The 15,839-nt window shown below is 41.1% G+C and overlaps 1 protein-coding gene across 6 annotated transcripts in view; it reads right to left on the bottom strand.

Moving 5' to 3' along the window:
• ical1 (islet cell autoantigen 1-like) overlaps nt 1–15,839 on the bottom strand; it is a 128,820-nt gene that overhangs the window by 70,033 nt on the left and 42,948 nt on the right. For all 6 annotated transcript variants that reach the window (XR_011886402.1, XR_011886403.1, XM_072261198.1 and 3 more), the window contains exons 4-5: nt 15,043–15,115; nt 197–320 (exon numbers count right to left, since the gene is read on the bottom strand). Coding sequence is in view for 4 of the 6 variants with exons in the window: in XM_072261198.1 (XP_072117299.1) it covers nt 197–320; nt 15,043–15,115 (197 nt within the window). In the remaining 2 variants the exon portion in view is untranslated. The remainder of the gene's footprint in view (nt 1–196; nt 321–15,042; nt 15,116–15,839) is intronic.

Here is a 15,839-nt window from a genome sequence, read left to right as displayed (position 1 = left end):
ATGTCCTAAATTCAACCTTCAGACAAATACTGACAGAATGCACTGTCCCATTTGCAAGGTGAACTAATGATTATTCAGTTTTTTTTTAATTGTAATTATCAACATCACACATATACCAGAGAAAGGCAGGCATCAAGTGAGGCACAAAAGCAGCGTGAGTGTGGGGGTTGGCCTGGGTCCCGGAGAGTAAAAGTACCTTTGTTTTGCAGACCCACACAGGGCTTTGCTGGTAGCGTTCATCATCCTCCCTGCTGGGGTTTTATCCTGCTCGCTGTGTCCCTTCAAGAACATGCCCAACTCATTTTCCTCTTGGGATAGAACTGCAACGTTGAATCAGGCAGTCGTTACCATTTAGATCACAAAAATTGAAGTGAAACACATTAGCCCGGTAGCAGCTAAAGAAAAGAATTCTATTTTTTACATTGTCAGCAACTTGCATTTGTATGGCTTCTTAAACAAGGCAAGGACATAAATGGACACCAAGCCAAGGGGGATATTGGTGAGAGAACAGAATGGAGTAGCAGGGTGGTGACGGTTACAAAAGGTTTTTCAAAGAGATGAGTTTAAGGAGCACAGATTATAGCCTTTGGAGCTCAACACTGAATTCAACAATTTCAAATAATTTGCTTTTCTTGTTTCTTTTTTCTCCATAGGTACAACCTGAAAAGCTGGAGATTTCCAAATTTTCTTTTAGTTTCAACAGCGGTTCTGAACTGCAATCCATGGCAATTTCCTCCCTCTCTAGCAGGCCAACGTGGTAGCATAAAGGCAGCACTGGATGGTATGGTACAGCGCTAGCTGTAAGGTTGGGGTTGAAGTCTCACTGCTGTCTGTAATGAGCTTATACATTCTCCCTGTGACCGTGTGGATTTTTTCTGGGTGCTCTGGTTTCCTCCTACATGCCAGACATGTGTTAGGGTTAATGAGTTGTGGGCATATTATGTTAGTGCCAGAAGCCTGGTGACACTTGCAGGCTGCCCAGCACAATCCTCACTGATTTGACTTGACGCAAACAACACATTTTACCGTACGTTTTGATCTACATGCAACAAATAAAGCTAATCTTTATGTTTAGTTGCCCTCATTATTCCATGAACCAGATGGCTTCATAAACACTAGAATTACCCTGCAATGCTGGCCTCTGCCAATGGGAGGTATTCCTTTTGTTCCATCCACTGCTTGCCCATTGCCTCTGCAACTTATAATTAACATGTTTTTTTTTCACTTTCACAGTCTGACAAAAGGTCTTTGAACAGAGACTTCAACTCTGTCTCGGTTTTAGTGACACTGCCAGGTCCCTGCTGAGTATTTCCAGCATTTACTGTGTTTAAAGAAGGGTGAGACAGAGCGATATAGGGGTACAGATGAGAAGAGATGAGGGCAACAGCACTGCTGTCAATGGTTGGCAAGGGAAATGTCAGAAGAACAGCAGGCGTGCAGTTGGATTTTACATTCCAGGATGATATCTGAATGGCTTTTGACAGATGACAGCAGGGTTAGATGGTGCTTAGATCAGATCTCACCGAGTAGCTTAAACACTCGCCCACCATTTCCACATCAGCCAGATAAATGAACAGACAGGAGAGCCACAAAGGTAAAGACCAGGGTGACAAACCCTAATGATTGTAAGTAATGGAAATTTAGACATCAAAGATGAAGGGAATGCTATGAATAAGTGGCAACGTTGTTGCAAATGCAGGCTTAGCAGTCAGGATTTTTCAACACAAGAGATAGGAACCTAAAATGTAAAAGCAGAAATGGGCCACTTCGCCTTTTAGATTAAGGGTTTTAACCCAAAAATCAACTGTCCATTACTCTCTATTGATACTGCCTGACTCACTGAGATCCTTCAGTAGTTTGCTCCAGATTCTAGCATCTGCACTCTCTTGCGTTTCCATTTGACCCTCATGTCTATTCCACCATAAGACAGAGGAGCAGAATTAGGCAACTCGGCCCATCTAGACTGCTCAGCAATTCCATCATGGCTGATTTATTGTTCCTCTCAACCCCATTCTCCTGCCTCTCCCCGTAACCTTTGATGCCCTATCTAAACAAGAACCCATCAACCTCTGTTTTAAATATACCAATCACTTGGCCTCCACAACCATCTGTGGCAAACAATTTCACCCTCTGTCTAAAGAAGTTCCTCCTCCTCTCTGTTTTAAAGGGACACCCTTCTATTCTGAGGCTGTGCCCTCTGGTCCTAGACTCCCCCCACTATTGAAGTTATCCCTCCATGTCCAAGGTACTTCAATATTCAATAAGTTTCAAGATCCCCACTCCCCACCAAAGTTTCGAAACTCCAGCAAATACAGGCCCAGCGCCATCAAATGTGCTGCATACAATAACCCTTTCATGCTCAGGACCATTCCTCTGGAACTCCTTCATTGCTAGCACATTGTTTCTTAGATAAAGGGCCCAAAACATTTCACAAGACCATAAGACTGTAAGATACAGGAGAAGTATTAGGCCATTCAGCCCATTGAGTCTGCTCCACGATTCTATCATGGCTGATTTATTATCCCTCTCAACCCCATTATCTTGCCTGTTCCCATAACCTTTGGCACCCTGACTAAACAAGAACCTATCAATCTCCATTTTAAATATACCCAATCCAGACATTCCACCCTGCAAAAACTCATTTCAGGGAGGTAGCACCATCAATTTGCAGGAGACTTCCGGGAGAGGTGGGATGTCTGCAATAGAGTAGCTCCTTAGCAGCCAGCCAGCTAGTTTAAATAACGTTAGCTATGCTAATGAACGAATGACACGTGTTAAGCTTACCTCAACATGTCTTTTACAGTCCTAACCCACCATGGGCAATAGAAAAGTCACTGTTGCAAACAGTGCAGCGAACAATACTGTCATTATTTTTGACCCCTATTAGGCAGGGGTACACTTTAGTGTAGTCTGGGGTGACGTACGTTTTATATTTTCTATTTTTTGGAACATTCTGCCATGGTGCGCTCTTGCTCTCACTTGCTTGCTCCCTCGCTCTCTCATTCTCTCACTTGCTTTCTCTCACTCGCTCACACTCAAAAAAATTGATTTCTGTGATATTGTATATAATTTGCAGTCATCAGGGAGCCACTATTAATATGCGGGAGACTCCCTGAACTTCCAGGAGAGGTGGGATGTCTGCCAATCATTTGGCCTCCATAGCTGCCTGCAGCAACGAATTCCACAGAATCACTGCTTTCTGGCTAAAGAATTTCCTTCTCATTTCTGTTCTAAATGGCCATCCCTCTGATCTGAGGTTGTGGTCTTTGGTCCTAGACTCCCCAACTATAGGAATCAACCACTCCCTCTAGGCCTTTCAATATTCGATAGGTTTTAATGAGATCCCCCCCCCCCCACATTCTTCTAGATTCCAATGAGTACAGGCCCAAAGCCATCAAACACTCCTCAATGTTAACCCTTTCATTCCTGGAATCATTCTTGTGAGCCGCCTTTGAACCCTCTCCAATGCCAGCACGTCATTGTTTAGATAATGGGGCCCAAAACTGCTCACAATACTCCAAGTGCGGTCTGGCCAATGCCTTTTAAAGTCTCAGCATCGCATCCTTGCTTTTATATCCTAGTCCTCTCAAAATGAATGCTAACTTTGCATTTGCCATGCTTACCACCAACTCAACCTGCAAGTTAACCTTTAGGGAATCCTACGCCCAAGTCCCTTTGCACCTCTGTTTCTTCAAATTTTCTTTTTAAAAAATAGTCTGTGCCTTTATTCCTTCTGCCTAAGTCCATCACCATACACTTCCCTACACTATATTCCACCTGCCACTCCTTTGTCTATTGTCCCAATCTGTCCAAGTCCTTCTGTACACTCCCAGCATTCTCAAAACTATCTGCCCCTCTACCTATCTTCTGTAAACTTGGCCACAAAGCCATCAATTCCATCACCCAAATCACTGACATATAACATGAAAAGAAGTGGTCCCAACACCAATCCCTGTGGAAATTCACTAGTCACCAGCAGCCAACCAGAAAATGCCCCTTTTATTCCCACTCTTTCTCTCCTGCCAGTCATCCAATCTTCTATCCATGCTAGTGTCTTTCCTGATTACCATGAGTTCTTATTTTGTTAAGTAGCCTCATGTACAGCCACTTGTCAAAGGCCTTCTAAAAATCCAGGAATACAACATCCACTGACTCTCCTTTGTCTATCCTGCTTGTTATTTCCTCAAAGAATTCCAACAGATTTGTTAGGCAAGATTTCCCTTTAAGGAAACCATGCTTATTTTCGCCTATTTTATCACATGCCTCCAAATACCCCAAAACCTCATCCTTAACAATGGACTCTGACATCTTCCCAACTACTGAAGTGAAGCTAACTGGCCTATAATTTTCTTTCTTCTGCCTCGCTCCCTACTTAAAGAGTGGAGTGATATATTGCAAGTTGCCAGTCTTCCGAAACCATTCCAGAATCTAGTGATTCTTGAAAGATCACAACTAATGCATCCAGAATCTCATAATTTATATCTTTCAGAACCATGGGGTGTAGTCCATCCAGTCCAGGTGACCTTCAGATCTCTCAGTGTATCTATCCACTCTCACCTTTCTTTTACTCTTTATATCTGAAAAAACTTTTAGTATTCTCTTTATAGCTTACCTTAATAATTAATCCTTTCTCTCCTTATGACTTTTTATTTGCCTTCTGGGTTGGTTTTTAAAAACTTCCCTAACTTCCTATTAATTTTTGCTCTATTATATGCCCTCTCTTTTGCTTTAATGCTCTATCTGACTTCCCTTGTAAGCCACAGTCCAGTCATCCTCCCTTTAGAATACTTCTTCATCTTTTGGATGCATTTATCCTGCTTCTGAATTGCTGCCAGGAACTCCAGCCATGACTATTCTGCCTTCATCTCTGAAGGATGAAGGAAGTGATTATGAGGTAAGGATTTATATTGTGGAGGAAGAGAACGCAGAGTTTAGGGTACATACGTTCATGGCGAAGTACAGTGCAGAGGCTGAAGAGAAGTAAGCAGTAAAGGTATCTCAGACAGAACAACTTTATAGCACCTGGAAATGCGCCAGAGAATATGACAAGGTATGATTTAATGATGAGAGTTAGATGGGGAGGGAGAACAAGGAATCAACTATCAGTCCAGACCATGTCACAGTGATCATTTGCAATAAGTTGAGAGAACTAATTTTCACCAGCTGACCCCAACTTGAGCTTGCTTGGTACAGTTACATAATACCCAAAGAGGAAGCAGTTTCTTTTAGCTGCTCTAATAGCCTGGAGCTGGGAGTTTCACCATCCCAGTGTACGGATATGATACAGGATTCAGCATTTTGGCCTTCTGTTACAAGACAAGGTTTTTAAAACTAACTTTTTAAAAAGTGGACTTCAAGCTCTTTTGAGTTGAAGGATGTTGGTGGGAGAGACAGAACACTATTTCAAGAATGGTCCATAGAACATGGCCAATAAATTACTTAAGAGTACAGTAAGGTGATTCAACAAGTTTCTATCTACCAGGTGACTTCATCAACAATTTATCCCGAAGACAATCCTGGCCTCCGCTCTCAGACACGACAACTTTATAACTTAACATCATTTTGCCTCAGAGAAATCACCCCTGTCCAATGATCCCTCCTGACCTTCTCTCAACTCAAAATTGACATTTCTCTCTTTTGCAGTCCTGATTGGTCTTCAACTTGAAATATTAACTTTCTTCTTTTACAGATGCAACATGACGTGCTGACTGTTCCCAGCATTTTCTGTTGTATGTAAGATTCCCAGCATCTGAAGCCAATTTTTGATTTTCAATTAAAGCTCCAGTTGCTTACGCAAAGCATCTGGCTCAGGGCCAGTGGAAGAATACCTCAAGATATTTTCCCCTTTCTCACAGTTATCTTTGGATCTTCAAGTTAAAATGTGACCTTCATTAGAGCTTGCATGTATCAGGACCAAGCTCAGACTGTTTAAATTCAACTCACTTAACACCCCTCCAGTGAGCAAGCCGAAGGCTAGGGTTGAACCAAAGTCCCACAAAATGGCACTGAATCAGATCAGCACCTTATATTAGTTTCACTGCAGCCTGCTTGATTCAACTGAGTTGAGACATGCTGCTTTACATTTAGAGTTTTATAATTGATTCATGCTGCCATACTTTTTTGTACCAGGAACAGACTCTCACAGACCAGCACACCATGCATTGGTACAAAACATGCAAGCAGCGTCACCTGCAGGCTCAACACTTCAAAGCAGAAGCAAGCCCAACATTCTTGGTTTTAATTACTGTGCCGATTTATTACAATTTCAAAGATAAAAATTAATAAAGAAGGGGTGTCCAATCCTATTGTGTCTTCAAGCATCAATGGTATTCTACTATGTCATTTCACTGAAATTGCAGTAAAGCATAACTTACTATGTAAAATATCGTACTCAAAGTTCAAAGTAAAATTATGAACAAAGTACATATACATCACCATTTACTATCACGAGTTTCATTTTCTTGCAGGCATTCACAGTAGAAAACAGAAATACAATAGAATCAATCAAAAACTACACACAAGCAAAGACTGACAAACAACCAATGTGCAATGCTCAAAACAAAATGTGCAAATACAAAAATAAATAAGTAATACTGGGAAGGTGAGTTGCAGGGTCTATGTAAGTTAGTCCACAGGTTGTAGAATCAATCCTCTGTTGAGGTGAGTGAAGTTATCCACACTGGTTCAGGACCCCGATGGTTGAAGGACAATAATTGTTCTTGAACCTGGTGGTGTGGGACCCAAGTATCTGCTTCCCGATGGCAGCGGTAAGAAAAGAGCATGGCCTGGACGGTGGAGGTCTTTGATTTCTTGTGGCAGTGCTCCTTGTAGATGTGCTCAAGGGTAGGGATGGTTTTTCCTGTGATGGACTAGCTCTTGTATACGAAGGGCCCGAAGCATTGTTGAGGATCCTTCCCACCCTTCCCACAATCTCTTTCACCCACTACCATCTGGAAGAAGGTACAGGGGCATCAGGACTAGAACTGTCAGACTGGGTAACAGCTTCTTCCCTCTGCATGTGAGTCTAATGAATACTCTGCCACCGTCGAGGTTTCATCACTAGGACAACGAATTGTTTACTGTACTATTTACTATTTACCTGTGTTGCCCACTACATGAATTTGGAATTATATCTTATTGACTTATTTGTGGTAGTATTTTGTTTTATGTGCTGTATGTAATACATGTTTTGTGGGTGCACTGTCACCCAGAGAAAATTTGTTTCATTTGATTGTATACATGTCTCAGATGACAATAAACTTGAACTTTACAACTTGACAACTGGCTTTTACTTTTCAAACTTGGGCTCTGGAAAAATGAGCTTGAACAGGACTAGGATAAGCTACTGTGAGTTAGTGTATGCTCACTGTTGATGGGTGCAAATGAAAGTGATGAATGAAAAGCAGCAAGGTGATCTCACATAAAGGTATTTTTTTCCAGTTAATTCAAAATTTCCACATATACCCAGGGCAGACATTATTTCAGCCAGGCCCCAGAACAGAGGAGGCAGTTACATGTCAGTCATAACTGTGGGTCTGGAGTCCTTGACTGAGTAAGCACAAAGGTTTCCTTCTCTGATGATGTGAGTAATTGAGAGGTGTTTATGGCCATCTGCTGGTCATCACTCTTACTGACACCAGACATATTTTTGTTTTGGAGAGAGAAGCAGAGGAGGGAGTGGGGCAGAGTGACAGGGGGAAAGGGTCAGAGGTGGAGTAGGGGATTGAAGGAAATGTATTGAGGCAGAGAGGAGTATGGTGCATCAAGAAAGGAGGGACTGAAGCGAGAGGGTAGAGAGGTTAAGGGGGAAGAGAGGCAAAACAGTAAGACACAGAGAGAAAGGCACAGAGATACAGAGACATGGGAGCACAAAGGAAGATGCAGAAGAGAGAAAAACAAAGGTGCATAGAAAAGAGAGGGATGGGGAGTGAGGGTGAGGTATCAATCTGCCTCCACTTGGCCAAAAATAAAATTATCTGCAAATTCAGTGAGTGGACTTACATCTGAAATGAATATTTGCTTGAAGCTAGTTGCCAGAACACTTAGATGAGAAGAAAATGAGAATACAAGCATGAAAACTTTCTCCTGAGATGCATTATGTAAAACACAGTGCCAAAATTTGAATTTCACCATGCTGCAGTTAGAAAATAAATTCTTAACAGGGAATTCAATTCATATTTAATCATTTCATTAGCATTAACATTCATTTAATGCCACAGAAGCAAACTGGTGCTTGGTGTCAGGATGAACTCTCCCTCCCTTCCCCTCTCTGTTTCTCTCTCTCTCTCTCTCTCTCTCTCTCCTACTTTAGTACCTCTCCTTTTCTCTCCCTCTTTGCCCCAATGAATTTTATTTCTCTGCCTTCCTCTCTGCTTCTCTTGCCAGACTACTCATGGTAAACTTGATGATGTTCATGGAATGAATTTAAGTCAGTTTCTCAGATTAAAATGTGTGGAATCAACCAATGAAGTTAGTTAGTTATGACTTGGTAATGTGTTGAGGTAGGATTAATTACGATACCATGCCCAGTTTATCTGTAGCAGTCTTGCCTGAAACTAGATGAAATTAAATACTGGCAATGATATAGATGAAATGGGCTTGCTGGCTAAGGTAGAATAGGATATTAGATTAAAAACTCTGATGATATATTGTCTGTGGCAGATATTCAATGAATATTTTATAAACCTCAATCAACATAACCTCATTTATAATATTTTTGGGAGACATGTTCTCTTCTTATTACTACCGTCAAGGAGGTGGTACGGGAGAATGAAGACACACATTCAATGCTTTAGGAACAACTTCTTGCCCTCTGCCATCAAATTTCTGAAATGACAATGAATGTTACCTCACTATTTTAGCTCACTTTTTTTAAAAATTGATTTACTTATTTAATTTGTTTTTTTAATATAGACTTAGTGATCACTTCATTAGGTACACCTGTACATCTGCTCATTAATGCAAGTATCTAATCAGCCAATTATGTGGCAGAAGCCAAGAGCATAAAAGCATGCAGACAAGGTCAAGAGGTTCACTTGATGTCCAGACCAAATATCAGAATGGGGAAGACATGTGATCTACAAACTCCATTTCCAGAAAAGTTCGGATATTTTCCAAAATGCAATAAAAACAAAAATCTGTGATATGTTAATTCATGTGAACCTTTATTTAACTGACAAAAGTACAAAGAAAAGATTTTCAATAGTTTTACTGACCAACTTAATTGTATTTTGTAGATATACACAAATTTAGAATTTGATGGCTGCAACACACTCAACAAAAGTTGGGACAGAGTTAAAATAAGATTGAAAAGTGCACAGAATCCGTCATGCTATTGTGACAATTATAGCCATCTGGGCTTGGGAGTACTTCCGAAAACCATTGTCACTCAACACAATCCGTCGCTGCATCCAGAAATGCAACTTGAAACTGTATTATGCAAGGAGGAAGCCATACATCAACTCTATGCAGAAACGCCGGCGAGTTCTCTGGGCCAGAGCTCATCTCAGATGGACTGAAAGACTGTGGAACCGTGTGCTATGGTCAGATGAGTCCACATTTCAGCCAGTTTTCGGAAAAAACGGGTGTCGAGTTCTCCGTGCCAAAGATGAAAACGACCATCCAGATTGTTATCAGCGAAAGGTGCAAAAGCCAGCATCTGTGATGGTATGGGGGTGCATCAGTACCCACTGCATGAGTGAGTTGCATGTACGTGAAGGTACTATTGACTCTGAGGCGTATATTAGGATTTTAGAGAGACACATGTTGCCATCAAGGCCACGTCTCTTCTCGGGACGTCCATGCTTATTTCAGCGGGACAACACCAGACCATATTCTGCACGGGCTACAACAGTGTGGCTTTGTAGACACAGAGTGCGTGTGCTTGACTGGCCTGCTGCCAGTCCAGATCTACCTCCTATTGAAAATGCATGGCGCATCATGAAGAGGAGAATCAGACAACGGAGACCACGGACTGTTGAGCAGCTGGAGTCTTATATCAAGCAAGAATGGACAAAATTTCCAATTGCAAATCTACTACAATTAGTATCCTCAGTTCCAAAACGATTAAAAAGTGTTATTAAAAGGAAAGGTGATGTAACACAATGGTAAACATGCCTCTGTCCCAACTTTTGTTGAGTGTGTTGCAGCCATCAAATTCTAAATTTGTGTATATTTACAAAATACAATTAAGTTGGTCAGTAAAACTATTGAAAATCTTTTCTTTGTACTTTTGTCAATTAAATAAAGGTTCATGTGAATTAACATATCACAGATTTTTGTTTTTATTGCATTTTGGAAAATACCCCAACTTTTCTGAAAATGGGGTTTGTAATTGACTTTGACTATAGAATGATTGTTGGTGTTATACAGGGTGGCTTAAGTATATCAGAAATGAGAGGGCACAGTCTTAAGGTGCTTGGAAGTAGGTACAGAGGAGATGTCGGGGTAAGTTTTTTTTATGCAGAGAGTGGTGAATGCATGCAATAGGCTGCCAGTGACGGTGGTGGAGGCGGATACGATAGGGTCTTTTAAAAGACTCCTGGATAGGTACATGGAGCTTAAAAAAAGAGGGCTATGGGTAACCCTAGGTAATTTCTAAGGTAAGGACATCAGCACAGCTTTGTGAGCCAAAGGACTGTATTGTGCTGTAGGTTTTCTATGTTTCTAGAAACTGCTGAACTCCTGGGATTTTCACACACAATAGGCTGTAGAGGTTACAGAGAATTATACATAAAAACAAAAAAAAAATTCCAATGAGCAGTATTTCTGCGGACAAAAAAATTTTGCAATTGAGAGAGGTCAGAGGAGAATGGCCAAACTGGTCCAAGCTGAGAGAAAGGTAACAGCAACTCAAATAACCACACAGTACAACAGTGATATGCAGAACAGTATCTCTGAATGTACAACATGTTGAACTTTGAAGTGAATGGGCTACAGCAGCAGAAGACCACTAACATACACTTAGTGGCCACTTTATTAGAGTGGGAGGCATCTAATCAAGTGGCCACTAAATATATATTTCTTCTTGTAATTTATTGTATCTCTTATGTCTTGCACTGTACAGCTGCCACAAAACATCAAATTTCACAACACATGCTAGTGATAGTAAACCTGATTCTTAGTTTTACCCATTTGTGGTTAGCCAAAAAAAAGATGAGATTAGCTTAGGTGTGACAACTGCGAGACTTTAAGAAACTAGCAAAAACAAAATGACTAAAATTTGATAAAACTACATCAAATAAATATTAGAGTAACTTAGCAGTAAATATAAAAACAGATTTGATAGCTCCTACAAACACATGAAAAACAGAGTAGCAAATATGAACCCTGCTGCCTTAAAAAGCTGAGCTGGAGGACAACTATTCAGGAAATAAGGAAATGATAAATATTTTGTATTAATCTTCAAACGATGAAGAAATCAAAAGTATTTTAAACTGGTCAGTATATAAATGGAAAAAAGGGGAAAAATCAAAACAATTAAGGCATGGTATAGTAGTATAGCAGTTAGTGTAACACTATTACAGTGCCAGCAATCCAGGTTCAATTCCCATCATTGCCTGTAAAACATTTCCCCATGATCGCATGGGTTTCCTCCAGGTACTCCAGTTTCCTCCTACATTCCAAAAACATTCCAATTAGTAGGTGAATTGGTTACATGGGTGTAACTGGGTAGCATGGTCTTCTTGGGTCAGAAGGGCCTGCTGCCATGCTGTGTCTCTAAATACAGTAATATTACTAGCAAACTAACGGGACTGGAGGTTGACAAACTTTTGGCTCACGCTGTTAGGTTCTTAGAACTGGTGGCAAAAATACTGGATACCTGGTTGTGCCCTTCTGAAGTTCCCCTGATTCTGGTAAGATGCTAGAGGTTCAGTGAACAACAGAGGTAATGTTGCTATTCAAGAAATGAAAGAGAGAAAACTACAGGACCAATAACTTAATATCAGTCTGGAATCCTTTATCAAGCAAGTGGTAACAATATACTTAGAAAATGAGTGATTTATCAAAGGAAAACTGTGTTCTTTGTTTACCTAATTCATTAGAATTCATTATTGCTTGCACATTGAATAAAGAAAGCAAGTGAATGTAACGTATTTTGATTTCCAAAAGGCATTTATTAAGGTGCCAAAAATGTTACTGCATGGGTTAGTGGCCACGTTGAGTGTGACATACAGGGATAAAAGGGTCATCTTTAGGTTGACAAGCTATCATTGGTAAAATGTCTTATTTGTTCTCAGAAACTAAATGACAGGAAAAAAAGCTAGAATTCATCGAAATTATATGCTGCTTGGGCAGGTGGGGAAGTGTTCCGAGAAAGATAAAATCTCATAGTTATAAATTATGGGATGATGGAAACAGGCCATTTGGCCACCACAGTCACACTGACCAATGGTCACCCTTCTATATTAATGCCATCTTCCAGCAGCTGGAACATAGCCTTCAATTCCCAGCAAATTCAAGTGCTCGTCAGGACATCTCCTCAGTTCTGCTTCCACCACCCCCATAGGCAGTGTATTCTAGGGATTTGTTACTCTCTGGATACAGAAGGTCCCCCTCAGATCCCTTACACCTTACCCTAAATTTTATCTAACTCTGATATTAAGAGAAGGTTCCTGCTGTCTATCCAATCTATATTCCTCATAATTTTATGTACCACAGTCACATCCTCTTCACCTCCTCTGTTCTGTGGAGAATAGACCCAGTCTCTCCCCATAACTGTAACTCCTCTGCACTCTCTCCAGGGCTGCCACATCCTACCTGTGCACGTGCTCCAACCTATGAACAGTCCCTACATATGGTCAAGCATTGGGTAGAAAAACAGGATTAATTTCTTGCCTGCTTTAGGTGCTGGCTGGGAATAGAGAGGAACATTTCCTCACGTATTCACTCCCCTCCCACACTTCAACAATCAGGGAATAGGACGAGCAGAGCCAGAAACACTGAGGGGACTCACTCACTGAGTCAATGAGGCCAGCTGCTATTCCCATGGCCGCCCGTTCTCCTGTCAGAGCTGTTTCTCTGACCCTCTCCCACACACTGTTATTCTTCATTTCCAAATTAAGAGCAATTTGGGTCACAAACAGTTTCAAGGACATTTCCTGTCATTTCCTGGGCACTGTAGTATGGTAACTAGACCTAGCTTTTGTATTCATTGCCCTGAATAATGAATAATCAAACATCTAAGACAGGTTATGAACAAGGTGATTGAGTAGCCAAAAAACAGAAGCCAAAAATGCAACAGTTAGATCGTAATGAGGGGATATTTACAGTTATCTGCTTTAGAAGGAAGAATAGCAGGTCATACTGCGGTGACACAATAAAAGTAGGTAGTTATCTGTCCGCCAGAGAAAGCAGGATCTCCCAGTGGCCACACATTTTAATTCCACATCCCATTCCCTTTCTGATGTCTATCCACGGCCTCCTCTACTGTAAAGATGAAGCCACACTCAGGTTGGAGGAGCAACACCTTATATTCCGTCTGGGTAGCCTCCAACCTGATGGCATGAACATCGACTTCTCTAACTTCCGCTAATGCCTCAGCTCCCCCTCGTACCCCATCCGTTATTTATTTTTATACACACATTCTTTCGCTCACTCTCCTTTTTCTCCCTCTGTCCCTCTGACTATACCCTTTGCCCATCCTCTGAGTCTCCCCCCCAACCCCCCCCCCGTCTTTCTTCCCGGACCTCCTGTCCCATGATCTTCTTGTATCCTTTTGCCTATCACCTGTCCAGCTCTTGGCTCTATCCCTCCCCCTCCTGTCTTCTCCTATCATTTTGGATCTCCCCCTCCCCCTCCTACTTTCAAATCCCTTACTCACTCTTCCTTCAGTTAGTCCTGACGAAGGGTCTCGGCCTGAAACGTCGACTGCACCTCTTCCTAGAGATGCTGCCTGGCCTGCTGCGTTCACCAGCAACTTTTATGTGTGTTAGTTATTTTAGTGTTCAGACACTTGAAATAGTAAGATAGTATGCTGGCACAGCAAGTAATGAAGAAGGCAAGTAGAATGTTGGCCCTTACTGTAAAGGAATTGAATGCAGCTACTATTTTACAGGACTCTGCTGACAACACTCCATGATAGGCTGCACAGAGTTTGGCCTCTTCATTCAAAGCAGGATATAACTGCCCAAAGCTAAAGAAACCCAGGTTTGCAAAGATAACTGGGATGAGGGGGACTGTCCCAAGAGGAAAGATTGAGTGAATGAATCCAAACCCTCTGGAGTTTAGAACAGCAGTCAGAGCATTGAAACACAAAGCTCAGCGAAGACTTGACAGTGAAGAAGATTCCCCTGGCGAGCGAGTCTAAACTGAAATTTCTTCTCTTTGAGTGTTGTAAATCTTTGGAATTCTCAACCCCTGAGAACCACAGATGTTGCATATTTAAGGATGAATTACATAGATCTGAATTACCTGGTACCGATCTGCAACCTGAAGTGTCGATTCTGTTTTTCTATCCACAGAGGCTGCCTGCTAAGTATTAACAGCATTTCCTGCTTTTGAATAACACAGATATCTGGACTAAAAGTGATTTAAAACTGATGTAGTCTTGATGAAAGGTCTTAGCCCAAAACATTAACTGTTTGTTCCTCACAATAGATGCTCCCTGATTTACTGAGTTCCTCTAGAACTTTGTGTATGTTGATCTCAATTTCCAGCATCTGCAGAATTTCTTCTGATTATGATTCAAAACTTATACAGGTTAAGCAGGAAATGGTGTTGAAACCAAAAGTCACATCAGCCATGATTTTATAGATTGTCAGAGCAAGTTCAAAAGATCATAAAAAACATATACGTTCTCAAGAGCACCTGGATTGAACTTGTCCTGGTTGAGACTAACCAGTGTAACAGAACAAACAGCAAAACCCCACATCTCTCATCATGGTGGATCAGTTGTGATGCTAGACTTCCAAACTCATTTCACACTGAGTGGTGCAAATTTGTCTCCCACCTCTTAACCATGTTGCAATCAGTTTTTACACTGCTAACCAATGTATGCAATCAGTTATCAACACTACAGAAAGGAAATATACACATACTTACAACTGAGTCTCTGCTGATATTTCTCAATCACTTTCAGGAGCTCTATACAGGATGTCTGTATTGTACGATAAATCTGAAACGATAACATTGGAATTGAGAGATCCAGAAGGATAGGGCAGGGCAGCCAGACCAGCAATAGTTAGCAACCTCTCTTTAGATTCCAACCTCTCTACTAAAATTCTGTGTTAACCAATTGTAATAGCCCTGCAAACCTGAACAAAGCAACATAGATTTTAATAAGACGGCCCTGCAACATGGTTAATCATTAATTGGTGATCTCCCTCAGGGACCACAGGGACAGCTTTTTGTAGGGATTGTTTAGAACATTGGCTTCCTCTGTAACTGAACACTTAAGTTCCACAAACAACAAAGCCATCCGGACTCTCCCTTCAGAACTATTTAAAAATCTAGCAACAACATATTAAAGTCCAAACATGTTTTGGAAGACATGTTTTAGTTTGTTAAATAATTACTTTAGTACTAAAACACATTGGTTAAACTCCTGTGCATTTATAAATCTTTCAGTATGTGAATGGCATATTTGCTTCAGATGGTAGTGTAACAAGCTGCAAAATTTATATCATTTGTTTGCTGCTCATTAGGACAAGGGTGTAAAGTACCTCAGTACTTCAAACTTCAGAAGCTGTCCATATACATTCTCGAACCTCTTCAACTTCAAAGTCAAAGTTGGCCTTATCATCATAAGTGAAAGTAAATGCATGCACAGGTGCAATGAAAAACTTAACCTGCAGCAGCATCACAGGCCCATAGCCTCATGAAAGCAACATTCACAAGAA

This window comes from Mobula birostris, chromosome 6 (assembly GCF_030028105.1).
Source record: "Mobula birostris isolate sMobBir1 chromosome 6, sMobBir1.hap1, whole genome shotgun sequence".
In the NCBI taxonomy this organism is placed as follows: domain Eukaryota; kingdom Metazoa; phylum Chordata; class Chondrichthyes; order Myliobatiformes; family Myliobatidae; genus Mobula; species Mobula birostris.
The sequence above is the reverse complement of the archived record's forward strand: the minus strand, read 5'-3'. Positions and strand labels throughout refer to the sequence as shown.